The following is an 18,632-nucleotide window of genomic DNA, read 5'->3' as shown; positions in this document are numbered from 1 at the left end:
AGAGAAAAACTAGCTAATTCGAATCTTTTTGAAAAAGTTAAAAAAATAATTTATGGAACATCATTAGTAATTTTTCCTGATTAAGATTAATTTTAGAATTTTGATGACATGTTTTAAATAGGTTAAAATCCAGTCTGCACTTTGTTAGAATATATAACAAATTGGACCAAGCTATATTTCTAACAAAGACAAATCATTATTTCTTCTAGATTTTCCACAACAAGAATGTTAAAAGAAATTCAAAAGAATTTGAAATAAGATTGAAATTTGATTTTACGGATTTTCTAGATTTTCCAGAATATATATTTTTTTTATTTTAATCATAAGTTTGAAGAAATATTTCACAAATATTCTCTGTCGAAAAAACACAAGCAAAAGTGAAGAATTAAATTAAAATGTATTTATTATTCTTTACAATAAAACAAATACATTTACTTGAACATTGATTAAAAATGTCAGGAAAGAAGAGGAAGGAATTTAAAAGGTATATGTGTTTAAAAATCCTAAAATCATTTTTAAGGTATTTTTTTGTTTAAAACTGTCTTTCGGATAGTTATAAGAAGCAAAGTTTAAAAAAAATAATGAAGTTATTTTAAACAAGTGAAGACCAAGTCTTTGAAATGTTTTCTTGGATTTTCAAATTCTACTTGAGTTTTGTCTCTCTTAGAATTAAAAATGTCGAGCAAAGCGAGACCAGCTTGCTAGAAAATAAATAAAATTTTAAAAAATAGAGGCAGCTCACTGGTAAGTGTTGCTATGTGAGCTATTTTTAGAACAGGCCAGCGGGCCACTCATCTGGTCCTTACGGGCTACCTGCTGCCCGCGGGCACCGAGTTGGTGAACCCTGATTAAAGTGTCTTTAAGTCACTCAATGAATGCAACATATTGTGAAACAAAGCGCAAAGTTTCTCCGACAAAAATCATTGCCTGACAACGCTGCACTTCTGTGTTGGAACGAACCAACTTCTACTTCTGCTTGTTTGTAGGGGTGTTTATTATTCACATCGATATCACTTATGTCAGACTTGTACACTTATTTCGTAATAAAGAGTGCATGCGTGTAATTCATCAATTAAAACCCCAATTATGTTTTGTTGTATAAGTATTTGTTGCGTCATTGAAGTTTAACTCGTCGGCATCCACTTCCGGTTGCCCCCTATTTTGGTTGAAAGTAAGTCAGCGTGGTGTCACAAGAAAACAAGCAAGCCTCGCAATTGAATTTCTCACATTTTGTGTTCGGCTGTTGTCAAATCAACAAAATGTCCTGCCTGCGGTTTCTCCCTTTAGCTACTTTATTCACGCTCACATCGGCACAGTTTATACCACCGGTAAGTCACATTGGTGCTATTTCTTATACAATATTTCATTTTATCGTGTAAAACATTTAATATCATCTTTCGCACAGTATACGGAAGACTGCAGGGCGGGAATGTATCCGCCGAGTGGCCCCACGTAAGTCACAATCTTGTGATAAATATTCATATTGTAAAGAAATGCTCACAACAAAAAGCATTTGTTTCGTAACTGGGTTGCGTTCAAATGCTGTCTGTTATCCACAGTGTTTCAATGATTAGTTCAAGGTGCGCGTTTCATTCTCAGATAATGAGTGGATTTATGTAATGATTTGACTCGTATATAAAGGCAAATTACAAAATAATGCGTTCTTAAGGTTGATTATTGTTTTCTTAGGTCGTGTGATATTTTTTTAAATAATTTAGAAATGGCGCTAGATTGCAAGAACTGCTATAAACAATTTTAAAGGCCTACTGAAATGAGATGTTCTTATTTAAACAGGGATAGCTGGTCCATTCTATGTGTCATACTTGATCATTTCGCGATATTGCCAATATTTTTGCTGAAAGGATTTAGTAAAGAACATCCACGATAAAGTTCGCAACTTTCGGTGCGAAGAGATAAAGCCCTGCCTGTACCGGAAGTCGCAGACGATGACGTCACACGTGTGGGGGCTCCTCACATATTCACATTGATTTTAATGGGAGCTGTCACGCCAAATTTCTTCCCCCTACAAACCCCCCCCCCCCCCCCATTTACTTCTGGGCTCATGATTAATAGACGTTTTTTAACGATATATTATAAAAATATAACGCTATATTATAAAAATACAGACGTTTTTTTAACGCTATATTATAAAAAAATTTAAAAAGCAATTTACAAACACAAGCTATGGGATGACGCATTTACTTCCGGGGTCACGTTTCCTCTTATGTCATCCCATAGCTTGTGTTTGTAAATTGTTTTTTAAATTTTTTTTATAATACAGCGTTAACAAAACGTCTGTATTTTTATAATATAGCGTTATATTTTTATAATACAGCATTAACAAAACGTCTTTATTAATCATGACCCCGGAAGTAAATGGGGGGGGGGGGTTGTAGAGAGAAGAAATTTGGCGTGACAGAGCCTCCAACAAAAACAGCTATTCCGACCGAGAAAACATTTTCCCCATTAATTTGAGCGAGGATGAAAGATTCTTGTTTGATAGAAGAAAAAAAAAAAAGTTTAAAAAAAAAAAAACGCGATTGCATTGGGACGGATTCCGATGTTTTTAGACACATTTACTAGGATAATTCTGGGAAATCCCTTATCTTTGTATTGTGTTGCTAGTGTTTTAGTGAGTTAAATAGTACCTGATAGTCGGAGGGGTGTGTCCACGGGTGTCTTGACGCGCAGTGTCTCAGGGGAGTCGACGGCAGCTATGGATGGCACAAGCTCAACTTTTCTCCGGTAAGAACTGACTTTTTAACCACAAATTTCTCACCGAAACCTGCTGGTTGACATTCGGTAGGGATCCATGTTCTCTTGACCGCGCTCTGATCCATAGGAAAGTTTCACCTCCAGGAATTTTAAACAAGGAATCACCGTGTGTTTGTGTGGCTAAAGGCTAAAGCTTCCCAACTCCATCTTTCTACTTCGACTTCTCCAATATTAATTGAACAAATTGCAAAAGATTCAGCAACACTGATGTCCAAAATACTGTAAAATTATGCCGTTAAAGCAGACGACTTTTAGCTGTGTGTGTGCGCAGCGCTAATACTTCCTAAAAACCCGGGACGTCCTGCGTACACGTCATTATTACACGACGTTTCCAAGACGAAACTCCCGGGAAATTTAAAATTGTAATTTAGTAAACTAAAAAGGCCGTATTGGCATGTGTTGCAATGTTAATATTTCATCATTGATATATAAACTATCAGACTGCGTGGTGGCTAGTAGTGGGTTTCAGTAGGCCTTTAAACGGTATAGTGGAGGCCCTTAGGGATATTTTTGTTCACTTATGTCTAAAAGAGCCAAATTTGGCACAGGTGTAGTTCAGGGCATACTTAAATAAGCTGGACTGGACTGTTAACACGGACCCACCAGTACAAGAAAGGACAGAGCAGGCTGTACTTCCTCAGGAGACTGCACTCCTTCAACATTTGTAGAAAACTCCTGTGGATGTACTACCAGTCTGTGGTTGCCAGTGTTCTGTTCTACATGGTAGTGTGCTGGGGGGGCAGTACATCTAAGAAGGACAGCTCCAGACTTGAGAAAGTGATCAGGCGGGCCGGTTCTACAATGGGAATGAAACTGGACTCACTGGTGACGGTGGCAGAGAAGAGGACTGTGGACAAACTAGTGAGCATCCTGGATGATGCCAGTCACCCTCTGCATAGCGTTATCAGTAGCCAGAGGAGCCTGTTCAGTGCTAGACTGCTTCATCCCAAGTGCAGGACTAATAGACTCAAGAACTCCTTTGTCCCACACGCCATTAGACTGTACAACTCCTCTCTGGGACGGGGGACGGGGGGTATTAGGATGACAGGGGATGCAAAACATTAACAGTGCAATACTTTTTCATAACATGGTCACTACTGCCTACTTTGTCTTGTTATATTCTTATTTTACTGTTATATTGTTATTCCCATTGTTTTTATTCTTTTTGTAATATTTCTCTATTTTGTTTCCTTTTTAAACCCCCCATTATTTATTGTTTCCTTTTTTTTAATTTTTTTTTTTTTTTTTTTTAAATAGATCTCAACTATGTACACTGCTGCTGGAATTTAAATTTTCCTGAAGGAACTCTCCCGAAGGAATCAATAAAGTACTATCTATCTATCTATCTAAATGATTTAGCCACGGCGCCGGTGACCTTTGGGGTCACCACACCGGCCAATCAAATTTGGCCCCCACTTGTGATACCTTTTGTCTCTAACATTAGAAACAGATGAGCTACAAATGTAAACTTGGTGTCTATTTCATATGTTTTGACTATTAGAATTGTGTTGGAATCATACTTGCCAACCTTGAGACCTCCGATTTCGGGGGGGTGGGGCAGGGGCGTGGTTAAGAGGGGAGGAGTATATTTACAGCTAGAGTCACCAAGTCAAGTATTTCATATATATATATATAATACATTTTATTTATAAGACGCCTTTCTGGGCACTCAAGGTCACCGTACAAAATCAAAACAATAAAATCAAATTGGATAAAAACAACAAAGATAAGATAGAATGATTACAAAGAATAAGCAGTCCAGTATAGGTGTGTTTTGAGTCTTAGATTGATTGATTGATTGATATATTTTTATTTCAAATATGCAAAAAAAAAAAAAAAACAAGAGCAAGCATGATCTAATACAGTGCTATAGCCTTAGCGGCTATTATAACAAAATGAAAACAATGGAGAATAAAAAACAAAAAAAAACAAACGAGCATTCGACTTTTTATTTTTATTTTTTTTACATATTTGAAAAGGAGTGAGAAGAAGTATACACTTATTTAATCCCACCCCTTTTCTTTAAATCATAAATTACTCTGAGCTCGAACTTCCTTGTTCACTCTATGTACAAACTTAATGAATGTGTATATAAATAAATGATAAATATATACATACATATGCACACTACACACATACATAGCCACACCGTTACCACAAGTGCTCATGGAAATAGTATCATGAGAAAAAAAAAAAAAAAAAAACTTGAAGAGGGATAATGAGTCCAAGTTGCGAAGGTCTGGTGGTAATGAGTTTCAAAGATGTGGGGCAGTGCGGCTGAAAGCTCGGGCACCCATGGTGGAGAGTTTGAATTAAGTTGCTTTAAGTCCATAAATAGTGGATTTGAATGATGTCTGTAGTGAACATTGGAAACAATCCTGATGGCCTTTTTCTGCAGAGTGACTAAAGGCTTACTTCCGGGGTCACGTTTCCTCTCACGTCATCCCATAGCTTGTGTTTGTAAATTGTTTTTTAATTTTTTTTGAATATAGCGTTAACAAAACGTCTGTATTAATCATGACCCCGGAAGTAAATGGGGGGGAAAGGTTTTTTTAAGGGGGAAGAAATTTGGCGTGACAGCGCCCTAGCCAAATCATTTAAGTATGCCCTGAGCTACATATGGCGCTTTTAGACAAAAGTGAACGAACACACCCTAGTACCTGAACGCAACATCTTAGAAACTTAAAACAAGAAGTAATACTGATGTGACACATATGGTTCCTATACCATGAATTGATTAACGTGGACCCCGACTTAACAAGTTGAAAAACTTATTGGGGTGTTACCATTTAGTGGTCAATTGTACGGAATATGTACTGAACTGTGCAATCTACTAATAAAAGTATCAATCAATCAATCAAAACCAAAATTCATCTATTTATTCTTCTTCTCCAGATTTTGTCGCGCTTTACCTTCAACTTTTTTCACCCAATTCAAACCGTTCCAACTTGAAACTGTTCAACTTATTCGGGAATCGCAGGCTTTCCCTTGACAAATTGCAAAAATTCCCAGATTTCCCTGAATTCCAGGTTTTCCAGGACATTTTCCCCATTCAAAAATGAATTGGCCACTTTTCAAACGTCCACAATTCACACATTCCACCATTCTGGAAATTCAAACTTCCCTTTTTCCAAGTTCCAAAAAATTCCAGGATTTCCCAGAATTCCTGCTTTTCCAAAGCCCTATTTCCACCCATTTTTTTCTGGCAACTACTCCTTCCACATTTTTCAACCCACTTCAAGCGTTCTGCCGTCAAAACATTCCTCTTAATCAGGATAAAAAACAAGTTGTTTTTTGAACTGGAAAAATTCCTTGTTTTTCCGAAATTCCAGGAATTCTCTAAAACACTTTCTCATTTCCTCTATACTTCAACATTTCTCGACAGATTTGAAAAATTTCAAAACCAACCATTTCAACTCATTCAGACGATTCAAGTTTTTTACAATTTTCAAAAAAATTATCGCTTTTCCTGAAATCCCCAACTGTTTTGGAAATTCCCAATGAAATGAATTGGCCATTTTTCAAACTTCCACAATTCCCACATTCTTCAAACCATTCCTCTTTCAACACATCCAACCATTCTGGAAATTCAAACTACCCTTTTCCAAGTTCAAAAAATTCCGGGATTTTCCAGAATTCCTGCTTTTCCGAAGCCCTATTTCCACCCTTTTTTCTGGCGACTTCTCCTTCCACATTTTTCAACCCACTTCAAGCGTTCTGCCGTCAAAACATTCCTCTTAATCAGAATAAAAAAACGAGTGGTTTTTTTAACTGGAAAAATTCCTTGTTTTTCCGAAATTCCAGGAATTATCTAAAACACTTTCTCATTTCTTCTATACTTCAACATTTCTGGACGGATTTGAAAAATTTCAACACCAACCATTTCAACTCATTCAGACAATGCAAGTTTTTTACCATTTTCAAAAAAAATATCGCTTTTCCCGAAATTCCCAAATGTTTTGGAAATTCCCATTGAAAGGAATTGGCCATTTTTCAAACATCCACAATACTCACATTCTTCAAACCATTCATCTTTCAACACATTCAGCCATTCTGGAAATTCAAACTTACCTTTTCCAAGTTCAAAAAAATTCCAGGGTTTTCCAGAATTCCTGCTTTTCCAAAGCCCTAATTACACCCTTTTTTCTGGCGACTTCTCCTTCCACATTTTCCAACACATTTCAACCGTTCCACCGTCAAAACATTCCTCTTAATCAGGACAAAAAACAAAGTTGATGTTTGAACTGGAAAAATTCCCCAGTTTTTCCGAAATTCCAGGAATTCTGTAATACAATTTCTCAATTCAACATGTTACTACTTCAACATTTCTCGACGGATTTGGAAAATTCCAACACCAACCATATGAACTGATTGAAGGTTGTTGTTGTTTTTTTACCATTTTCAAAAAAATTCCAGATTTTTCCGAAATTCCCAAATGTTTTGGAAATTCCCATTGAAATGAGTTGGCCAATTTTTCAAACTTCCACATTCTTCATTCCATTTAAACCATTCCCCCTTCAACACATTCCACCATTCTGGAAATCCAAACTTCCCTTTTTCCAAGTTCCAAAAAATTCCAGGATTTTCGAGAATTCCTGCTTTTCCAAAGCCCTATTTCCACTCTTTTTTTTCTGGCGACTACTTCTTCCACATTTTTCAACCCACTTCAAGCGTTCTGCCGTCAAAACATTCCTCTTAATCAGAATAAAAAAACGAGTGTTTTTTTTAACTGGAAAAATTCCTTGTTTTTCCGAAATTCCAGGAATTATCTAAAACACTTTCTCATTTCTTCTATACTTCAACATTTCTGGACGGATTTGAAAAATTTCAACACCAACTATTTCAACTCATTCAGACAATGCAAGTTTTTTACCATTTTCAAAAAAAATATCGCTTTTCCCGAAATTCCCAAATGTTTTGGAAATTCCCATTGAAAGGAATTGGCCATTTTTCAAACATCCACAATACTCACATTCTTCAAACCATTCATCTTTCAACACATTCAGCCATTCTGGAAATTCAAACTTACCTTTTCCAAGTTCAAAAAAATTCCAGGGTTTTCCAGAATTCCTGCTTTTCCAAAGCCCTAATTACACCCTTTTTTCTGGCGACTTCTCCTTCCACATTTTCCAACACATTTCAACCGTTCCACCGTCAAAACATTCCTCTTAATCAGGACAAAAAACAAAGTTGATGTTTGAACTGGAAAAATTCCCCAGTTTTTCCGAAATTCCAGGAATTCTGTAATACAATTTCTCAATTCAACATGTTACTACTTCAACATTTCTCGACGGATTTGGAAAATTCCAACACCAACCATATGAACTGATTGAAGGTTGTTGTTGTTTTTTTACCATTTTCAAAAAAATTCCAGATTTTTCCGAAATTCCCAAATGTTTTGGAAATTCCCATTGAAATGAGTTGGCCAATTTTTCAAACTTCCACATTCTTCATTCCATTTAAACCATTCCCCCTTCAACACATTCCACCATTCTGGAAATCCAAACTTCCCTTTTTCCAAGTTCCAAAAAATTCCAGGATTTTCGAGAATTCCTGCTTTTCCAAAGCCCTATTTCCACTCTTTTTTTTCTGGCGACTACTTCTTCCACATTTTTCAACGCATTTCAACCGTTCTGCCGTCAAAACTTTCCTCTTAATCACGATAAAAAACTAGTTGTTTTTTGAACTAGAAAAAATCCTTGTTTTTCCGAAATTCCAGGAATTCTCAAACACTTTCTCATTTCCTCTGTACTTCAACATTTCTCGACAGATTTGAAAAATTTCAAAACCAACCATTTCAACTCATTCAGACGATTCAAGTTTTTTACAATTTTCAAAAAAATTATCGCTTTTCCCGAAATTCCCAAATGTTTTGGAAATTCCCATTGAAATTAATTGGCCATTTTTCAAACTTCCACAATACCCACATTCTTCAAACCATTCCTCTTTCAACAAATTCTGCCATTCGGAAATTCAAACTACCCTTTTCCAAGTTCCAAAAATTCCAGAATTTTCCAGAATTCCTGCTTTTCCGAAGCCCTATTTCCACGTTTTTTTTCTGGCTACTTCTCCTTCCACATTTTCCAACACATTTCAACCGTTCCACCATCAAAACATTCCTCTTAATCAGGACAAAAAACAAAGTTAATTTTTGACCTGGAAAAATTCCCATTTTTTTCCGAAATTCCAGGAATTCTGTAATACAATTTCTCAATTCAACATGTTACTACTTCAACCTTTCTTGACGGATTTGGAAAATTCCAACACCAACCATTTCAACTCATTGAAGGTTGTTGTTGTTTTTTTACCATTTTCAAAAAAAATCCAGATTTTCCCGAAATTCCCATTGAAATGAGTTGGCCAATTTTTCAAACTTCCACAATCCCCACATTCTTCATTCCATTCAAACCATTCCCCCTTCAACACAATCCACCATTCTGGTAATCCAAACTTCCCTTTTTCCAAGTTCCAAAAAATTCCAGGATTTTCCAGAATTCCTGCTTTTCCAAAGCCCTATTTCCACTCTTTTTTTCCTGGCGACTACTTCTTCCACATTTTTCAACGCATTTCAACCGTTCCACCGTTAAAACATTCCTCTTAATCAGGACAAAAAACAAAGTTGTGTTTTGAACTGGAAAAAATCCCGATTTTTCTGAAATCCCGTAATACAATTTCTCATTTCAATGTTACTACTTCAACGTTTCTCGACGGATTTGGAAAATTCCAACACCAACCATTTCAACTCATTCAAACCATTCAAGGTTTTTTGTTGTTGTTGTTGATTTACCATTTTCAAAGAAATTCCAGATTTTCACAAAATACCCAAATGTTTTGGAACTTCCCATTGAAATGAGTTGGCCATTTTTTCCAACTTCCACAGTTTCCACATTTCTTTAACCTATTCAAACCATTCCACCTTCAACATATTCCAAAATTCAAACTACTCTTTTTCCAAGTTCAAAAAAATTCCAGGATTTTCCAGAATTCCTGCTTTTCTCAAAACCCTATTTCCACCCTATTTTCTGGCAACTACTCCTTCCACATTTTTCATTGCATTTCAATCGTTCCACCATCAAAACATTCCTCTTACTCCGGCCAAAAAACAAAGTTGTTTTTTGAAAACAAAAATTCCCCGTTTTTCCAAAATTCCAGGAATTCCGTAATATAATTTCTCAATTTAACATGTTACTACTTCATTTCTCGACAGATTTGGAAAATTCCAACACCAACCATTTTAACTCATTCCAACCATTGAAGTTTTTTACCATTTTCCAAAAAAATTCCAGATTTTCCTGAAATTCCCATTGAAATGAATTGGCCACTTTTCAAACTTCCACAATTCCCACATTCTTCAACCCATTCAAACCATTCCACCATTCTGGGAATTTAAACTACCCTTTTTCCAGGTTCAAAAAAAATTCTAGATTTTCCCGTAATCCCCAATACCATTTTACTACATCAACATTTCTTGCCCGATTTTAAACAATTCCAACACCAACCATTTCAACTCATTCAGACCATTCAATGTTTTTTTTGGTTTTTTTACCATTTTCCCAAAAATTCCATATTTTCACAAAATACCCAAATGTTTTGGAAATTCCCATTGAAATGAGTTGGCCATTTTTTCCAACTTCCACAGTTCCCACATTTATTTAACCTATTCAAACCATTCCCCCTCAACATATTCTAAAATTCAAACTACTCTTTTTTCCAAGTTAAAAAAAATTCCAGGATTTTCCAGAATTCCTGCTTTTCCAACACCCTATTTTCTGGCAACTACTCCTTCCACATTTTTCAACGCATTTCAACCGTTCCACCGTCAAAACATTCCTCTTAATTCGGACAAAAAACAAAGTTGTTTTTTGAAAACAAAAATTCCCCGTTTTTCCAATATTCCAGGAATTCCGTAATAGAATTTCTCAATTTAACATGTTACTACTTCAACATTTCTCGACGGATTTGGAAAATTCAGACCATTGAAGTTTTTTACCATTTTCCAAAAAATTCCAGATTTTCCCGAAATTCCCATTGAAATGAATTGGCCACTTTTCAAACTTCCACAATACCCACATTCTTCAACCCATTCCAACATTCTGGGAATTTAAACTACCCTTTTTCCAAGTAAAAAAAAAATTCCAGATTTTCCCGAAATCCCCTAATACCATTTTACTACTTCCAACATTTCTTGCCCGATTTTAAACAATTCCAACACCAACCAATTCAGCTCATTCAGGACATATCATTTTCCAAAAATCCTGCTTTTGCCAAAATTCCAGGAAGTTCCCATTGAACTGAATGGGGCATTTTTCCAAGTTGACCAATTCCCACATTTTTCAACTTATTCAAACCATTCCAACATCAACACATTCCACTCATCCTGGGCATTCAAACTAACACCCTCCCAAGTTCCAAACCAAATTTCGTTTTTCCTGGAAATTCAAAGCATTCTTACATTCATACTACATTCTGTCAGTATTTCACTTCAATTTCAACATTGGGAGCATTCCTTCAGGAATTGCTTCTTCTAGTTGGAAATAATGTACTCATGAATGCTGTAAATTAACTACTTCATGTTAAAAAAAATCATAAGACAAAAAGAGGCAAAAAAGAGATATGTAATTAAAATTATTGACATGTTTTATCCAGGTTTAAAGGGGCGGTCAGCTGGTACACGTTGGACCTGGACTTACCGCCAAAGAACCGATGGACAGCTGTGATCACTGAGAAAAAGACCGAGGTAAACGATGATAATAATATTTTTGTTGGGCTATAATATTTCATGATTGTATTCTATACAAGCTGGTCGCCATGGTCCAGGCCATCAAAGACTTGGCGAATGCCTTCGTTCCTGACGGGAAGCTAATCGACCTGGTGGACATCACGCTGGTCAGACTCACTTTCTTCTCCAGAAGACACCTTTTTATTTTTTGCATGTTTAATTCTAATGGGTTTTTTTGCGCAGCCTTTTATGGCGGACACACTTCCTTACCCGTTTGGCGATGAAATCAAAGGAATAGCAGCAGCCTCAGGAATTCCCCTGGGTAAACAAACGCTACAAATCAATGTTTCTGATTGACCCTGGAACTGAACCGCGTCATGTTGGTTGGTGGTCTAGGGGAGGTGGTCTTGTTCAACATCTTCTACGAGGTCTTCACTGTCTGCACGTCGGTCATCGCGGAAGACGCGAAAGGTGAACACGGCAGCAAATATAGAAAAAAAGGATAATAAGCCTCCGTTATTTTGAAAAGCTTCCGATGTTTTGTCTTCTCAGGAAACCTACTGCATGCTCGCAATCTGGATTTTGGATTATTTATGGGGTAAGAAACGCTTTTAAACAAAAATACAGTAAATAAGAATAAATTCCCCTTTTAAAAGATTTTTTGTCTGATAATTTGCCTTTTCACAGATCATTTCACAGAACTTTTTGGGGGGAGAAATATATCCATATTTAATTTAACGCTAAATGTAGATCATTAAAATAGAATACTAAATTTAGATTAACAAAATAGAATATCATCATTTTTTCTCGATTTCTCATTTTGGAAAGTGATTTTGAAAATATTTAGATAACGTTGCAAGTTTTTTCCTGCCAAAATGTATTTATACTTCTAAAAAAAATGGACTGTTCTTTAATGTTTTTTATTCAGATTTTTTTTTGAGTAAATTGTAAAATATCTTGTGTAAAAAAAAAAAAAATTTTATCTTTTTTGTTGAAATCACTTTTTTTTCCTAATTGGAAAATATATCAAAAAATAGTACTCATCTTTCAAAAGTAAAATTTTTTTTTAGAAATACTGTACGTGAAAAAGTATTTTCCTTTTTTTAACTTTTTGTCTCCAAAAACAATTTTGAAAAGTAAAATGTTACACAAATTACCTCTTTTTTTATTTATTTTTTTTAAGGTAATTTTGAAAATAAAAAAAAATTCCCAAAATGCAATGCATTTCCTTTTCCTTCTCAAGTTTTTGTTACCCCCCCAAAAAAATCCTTGTCAAAGTGTTACTTAAAATGTTTCCAAAATATGTACAGATACATACAATTAGGACTTAGTTTTTCTTCAGATTTCTTTAAATCTGATTTTATTCTTGATAATCGGTAACTAACGTATGTAAAAAAAATACATGCATCTTAATATTTTCTATTTCTCTGTTAAAAAAAATACTTAAAATGTTCTTTTTCCCCACTCACACACATATATGTGTATATATATATGTATGTATGTATGTATCTTTATACGTTTGAAACTTGGCCCAATTTTTTTAATTACTTGCGATTTATTTTTTGTAATCCAGACAATTTTTTGTAAATGTATGCCTTTTTATAATTTTTTTCATAAAAATGTGTAGAATTTTTTTGATATATATAAATTCATATCACTTTTCCTCCCCATTGTTTTTCTGCTGCAAGTTTTATTTATACTTACATTTTTAAATATTGGATTGTAATTTAACTTCTTTTTATAGCTGTACAGCAACCTTGTAAATAAAATGTGTTATGTAGTATGACACCTTAAAAACTTATAGTAATATGGTTATTATTTTCTGTTAAGAATTGCGGTGTTTTGTTTTTTGAATATATCTTGAGTTGTAAATTGTTGCCCAATTATCAGCATTTTTATGATGTGCTACATTCCTAATATTTCCACCCGGTTGTTGTGGTGTCTGACACAAGGTGGGACATGCAGAACAAGTCCTGGGTTGTGAGCGAGCTGCTGAAGCCTTTAGTTGTCAACGTGGACTTCCAGAGAAACAAGCAGAGCGTCTTCAAGTCCACCAGCTTTGCAGGATACGTCGGCATGCTGACCGGCATCAAACCTGTCAGTCTCGCACCTTTTCCATGTATTCCTACAAATATTCAGTATTTTCTTTTTGCCAGAACACGTTCACGCTGACCATGAACGAGCGCTTCAGCCTGGATGGAGGATACATTGGTGAGGAATATCAGGTGTGTGATACAAAAAGGGGCGGAGCTTGCCCTGCTGATGGCGTGTGCACCTGCAGGAATCCTGGAGTGGATCCTTGGAAAGCGTGACGGCGTGTGGATGAGCTTCCTCACTCGCTCCGTGCTGGAAAACGCAACCAGGTGTGCACCGCAATGACTCGCTCTGACCAGCGGTGGCGCCGTGACTTTAACGTTTCCTATGTGTGGCTCAGCTACGAAGAGGCCAAAGGTCGCCTGGCTCAGACCAAACTGTTGGCGCCGGCCTACTTCATCCTTGGAGGGAACATGACGGGTCAAGGCTGCATCATCACCAGATCAAGACTCCTCAGCCTCGACATCCTCGAGTAAGAACACACTTTTCCTCCCCTCATACAATTGCAACTTTTTTCTTCTTGAAAAATTACTGCTTTTTTCTTTTAAAAAAAATAACCGCTTTTTTAATGAATTACTGCTTTAGTTCACAAAATTACTTTTTCATCATAAAGGTACTGCATTTTTCCTCAAAAGTACTTTTTAGTACTTCTTCCTCCTAAAAGTACACATCCTTTTTTTGCATAACATTGTTTTATTTTTTTAAGATTGTGTAACAGAAAATAGGGTTGGGTCAAATACTTGGCTTCACTTTAAAATTAAACATTCATGGTAATTTTTAGAATTATCAGGTTTTCAGCATTAAAATTCACAATAAAATAAAACATTTTTAAAAGTACTTTGACAATCTTGTTTATTCAACCTTAAAATATGATATCAAACATACTATGACTATGTATGTACAATATTTGCATTTATTATTTTACCCTTTTTTCACTGGAAAAAAAGTTTAAACTAAGCTTTTGGCTAATTCTGAAATACAAAATAAAATTTTTAGAACAAAATTTTTTACATCTTTGAAATAATCAAATACAACAATATTTGCATTATTATTTTATTCGTTTTTGTCATTAAAATAGGGGAAATAAATGTTTTGTGAAATTACTTTATAAAAGTAAATTTTTTATAACTTTTTCATAGTTTTAACTACCCTTTCGGCTAATATTCCATCATAAAATTAGACAATTTTTAAAGTACCTTTTGAGAATAAGCATGTTTTTTTAGATTAAACTTATCTTTTTGGCTAATTTAGACATACATAATATAAAACACCTTTTTAGTACTTTGATAATATTTTTTTCATCCTTTAAAATATATAATCAAGTAAAACATGTTTTTAAAGTACAATGTACAATATTTGCATTATTATTTCATCCATTTTTGGCATAAAATAGGGGATTTAAAAAATATTTTTGTAAAATTACTTTATAAAAAGGTTGGTTTTTTTATAACTTCTTTTTTTTAGAGTTTTTTCACTAAAAAAAGAAAGTTCAAACTACGCTTTTGGCTAATTCTGGAATACATTAAATAAAACATTTTGAAAGTACTTTAAGAATAATAATTTTTTCTTTCTTTAAAATAAATACATATATAATCATATAAAATATGTTTTTTAAAGTTCTATTAATGTACAATTTTAGCATTATTATTTTATCCGTTTTTGTCAAAATAAGGGATTTAAAAAATATTTTTGTAAAATTACTATATAAAAAGTTTTGTTTTTTTTATTAACATTTTTCAGTTTTATTTTTCACTGAAAAATAAAGTTTAAACTACCCTTTTGGCTAATTCTGGAATAACTGACATAATATGGAATAACTGACATAATAAAATAAAACATTTTTTTTAAAGTACTTTTTGGGAACAATTTTTTTTCATCCTTTAAAAACATATTTGGTTAAATATATATATTTTTTAAGTAATATATAATCAAACATTTTATTTTTAAATTACTATGTATGTAAAAAATATGCATTATTTTATCCTTTTTTTGTCATAAAATAGGGGATTTCTAAAAATAAGTTTTGTAAAATTAAGTTTCCAAAAAATTACTTTTCCATAATTTTATTTTTCACATTATAATAATTTAAAAATAGTTTACACTAACCTTTTGAATCAACGTCAGTTAATGTATGTTGTGTCTGTAAAATTAACCAATAGATGAAAATAAATTTATGTTTTATCTCGACTATTATCATATAATTGCAACATTCTTGCAAATTACTATTAATGATCAAATAAAGTGTTTTAGTGCTGCACTGTCTTGGGCTTCTTTCACAGCCTGTAAAAATGGAAGGGATGTTAAGTATTCATACTCCAAAAGACTTCAGGCTGTCCAATGTACATGTGAATATTTACATTTTAATATATTTGAACTTTTTTTTTTTTAAGTTGGAATTTTGAGGGGGGAAAACAAAATAATTTTATAATACAGTTGTCCCATAACAAAATGTGGAAAAAGTGTTGTGAATACTTGGACATGTACTTTTTCCTCCAAAGGTACAACAACACAAAGTGCATTAAAAATACTTCCCTGTTGATCATTTGAGTTTCATGCAAACACCGTAAAGTGCTAAAAGGAGAAGATGATGTGAAACTTTATTGCTCCACATGACAATCTTCTGACTCGGATTGTAAAACGTCAGACATCATGTGTTGTTCTTTTGAAAAACGGTAGTTTACAATATTTTTTTTAAGGATCGACTTGAAGTTGGGCCGCTGGTACGTGTTAGAGACAAACTACGACCACTGGAAGGATCCTTTGTTCCTGGATGACCGCAGGACTCCAGCCATGAAGTGCATGAACGCCACCACACAGACCGTAAATGTTTTTTTGCATTTATTTATATCTATTTGTATAGGTCAGGAGATTTACGAATGTTATTGTTTGACAGAACATCTCCATGACGACGCTTTACGACGTGCTGTCCACTAAGCCAGTGCTCAACAAGGTCAGTTTTCCTCTTCTAGGTTTGATTTTTTTTCCTATGAATTTACTGTTTTCTTTCAAGAAAAACACATTTCTTTCATAAAATAACTTTTCTGAAAAAAATATTTAGCTTTTCCATAAAATTGCTTTTTTTAACTCCTAAATTTACCTTTTCATTATAACTTTTTTTCCTCATAAAAGTACTTTTTCCCTTTTTAAAAGTACACATATTTACTCTTAAAAGTACTTTTCCCCCCAAAATACCTCATTAAAGTACTACTATCTTTGTGTCCAGTTGACCACGTACACGACGCTCATGAAAGTCTCGGAGGGCACGCTGGAGTCGTACATCCGAGATTGTCCCAGCCCCTGCATGCCCTGGTGACCCCGCCCCCTGCCCCAGAGCCCATCAATCAGCGTCCTACACATCCCTTAAACGTTTTAACCTCTCTTCAGGTTACTTTTTCCCCTCATCTTCAACTGTGTTGTGTACAAAATGTTAAATGAAAGTTAATATTGTGAAAGTTGAGAAAGGGAAGTGCATGTTAGCGCATGTCACGATGGTTCCAGGTGCGGGCTGCCAACCATGAAATAATACACTTCCTAATGATTCATTAATAAAAGAAATTGCTACACTTTTCTATTTTCCATCTATTCATTTTCTACCGCTTGTCCCGTTTGGGGTTGTGGGGGGTGCTGGATTTCTCACAAAAATATACTACACTCTTATTTACGCTGCAAGCTTATTTTGGGTGTACACCTAAAAACTTCAGTGTGCTTTTGAATTTTGAGTGCACTCAATATTTTGGCCATAGGTGTGCCGCCTTGTTACAGGCTAAAGTACCCAATATTTTGGCTTTGAGTGTTTTAAGATTAAGTGCACCTAATATTCTGTCCTCAATTATGTAAACCTCAGCTGTAATATGTACACTTGAGTGCGCTTAATATTTTTGGTTGCAAGTGTACCTTATATTTGTGACTGCAGTGCAGACCAACTTTTCAGCCTCAAGTGTACCTAATATATGGCCTAAAGAGTACATTTTAACTGCAAGTAAAGGTAACAAACAGTCTGAGTGCACTAATTTTTGGCTTCAAGTGTACCTAATGTATAGGTCTCCAGTGCAGACCAACTATTCAACTTCAGGTGGACCTAAAAATCTGGCCCCAAGACTTCATATTTCAGATGCAAGTACAGTTAATAGTTTGGAGTCTACCTAATATTTTAGGCTGCAAGTGTACCAAATGTTTTGGGTGTACCTTATATTTGTGACTCCAGTGCAGACCAACTTTTCAGCCTCAAGAGTGCATTTTTAACTGCAAGTAAAGGTAACAAACAGTCTGAGTGCACTAATTTTTGGCTGCAAGTGTACCTAATATATAGGCCTCCAGTGCAGACCAACCATTCAACCTCAGGTGTACCTAAAAATCTGGCCCCAGATTTCAGATGCAAGTATAGCTAATAGTGTTAGGTCTACCTAATATTTTGAGTGCACTTAATATTTTTGGCTGCAGGTGTACCTAACTTTCTGGCTTCACAAGTACATATTTTAACTGTAAGTAAAGGTAATAGTTTTGGGTCTACATAATTGAGTGCGCTTAATATTTGTGGCTGCAAGTGCACCTAATATTCTGGCTTTTAGAGTACATATTTCAACTGTAAGTAAAGGTAATAGGTTTGGTCTACATAATTGAGTGCACTTAATATTTTGGCTGCAAGTGCACCTAATTTTCTGGCTTCAAGAGTACATATTTCAACTGTAGGTAAAGGTAATAGGTTGGGTCTACATAATTGAGTGCACTTAATATTTTTGGCTACAACAGTACATATTTCAACTGTAAGTAAAGGTAACAGTTTGGGTCTACATTATTGAGTGCACTTAATATATTGGGCTGCAAGTGAACCTAATATTCTATCTTCAAGAGTACATACTTCAACGGTAAGTAAAGGTAATAGGTTTGGTCTACATAATTGAGTGCACTTAATATTTTGGCTGCAAGTGCACCTAATATTCTGGCTTCAAGAGTACATATTTCAACTAAGTAAAGGTAATAGGTTTGGTCTACATAATTGAGTGCACTTAATATTTTGGCTGCAAGTGCACCTAATTTTCTGGCT

The 18,632-nt window shown here is 34.7% G+C and overlaps 1 protein-coding gene across 1 annotated transcript; it reads left to right on the top strand.

Moving 5' to 3' along the window:
• Positions 1-1,160: 1,160 nt before the first annotated feature.
• asah1b (N-acylsphingosine amidohydrolase (acid ceramidase) 1b) lies at positions 1,161-17,154 on the top strand. Its single transcript, XM_061912863.1, has 14 exons — positions 1,161-1,328; positions 1,406-1,452; positions 11,422-11,512; positions 11,575-11,661; positions 11,738-11,816; positions 11,891-11,965; positions 12,047-12,092; positions 13,447-13,591; positions 13,651-13,705; positions 13,776-13,857; positions 13,929-14,060; positions 16,285-16,408; positions 16,482-16,538; positions 16,812-17,154. The coding sequence occupies exons 1-14, from the start codon at positions 1,260-1,262 to the stop codon at positions 16,899-16,901; spliced, it is 1,179 nt and encodes a 392-aa protein (XP_061768847.1). The 5' UTR covers positions 1,161-1,259; the 3' UTR covers positions 16,902-17,154.
• Positions 17,155-18,632: the final 1,478 nt, after the last annotated feature.

Source organism: Nerophis ophidion, linkage group LG01, assembly GCF_033978795.1.
Source record: "Nerophis ophidion isolate RoL-2023_Sa linkage group LG01, RoL_Noph_v1.0, whole genome shotgun sequence".
NCBI lineage: Eukaryota > Metazoa > Chordata > Actinopteri > Syngnathiformes > Syngnathidae > Nerophis > Nerophis ophidion.
Note: the sequence above shows the minus strand (reverse complement) of the source record. Positions and strands in the feature narration are given on the sequence as shown.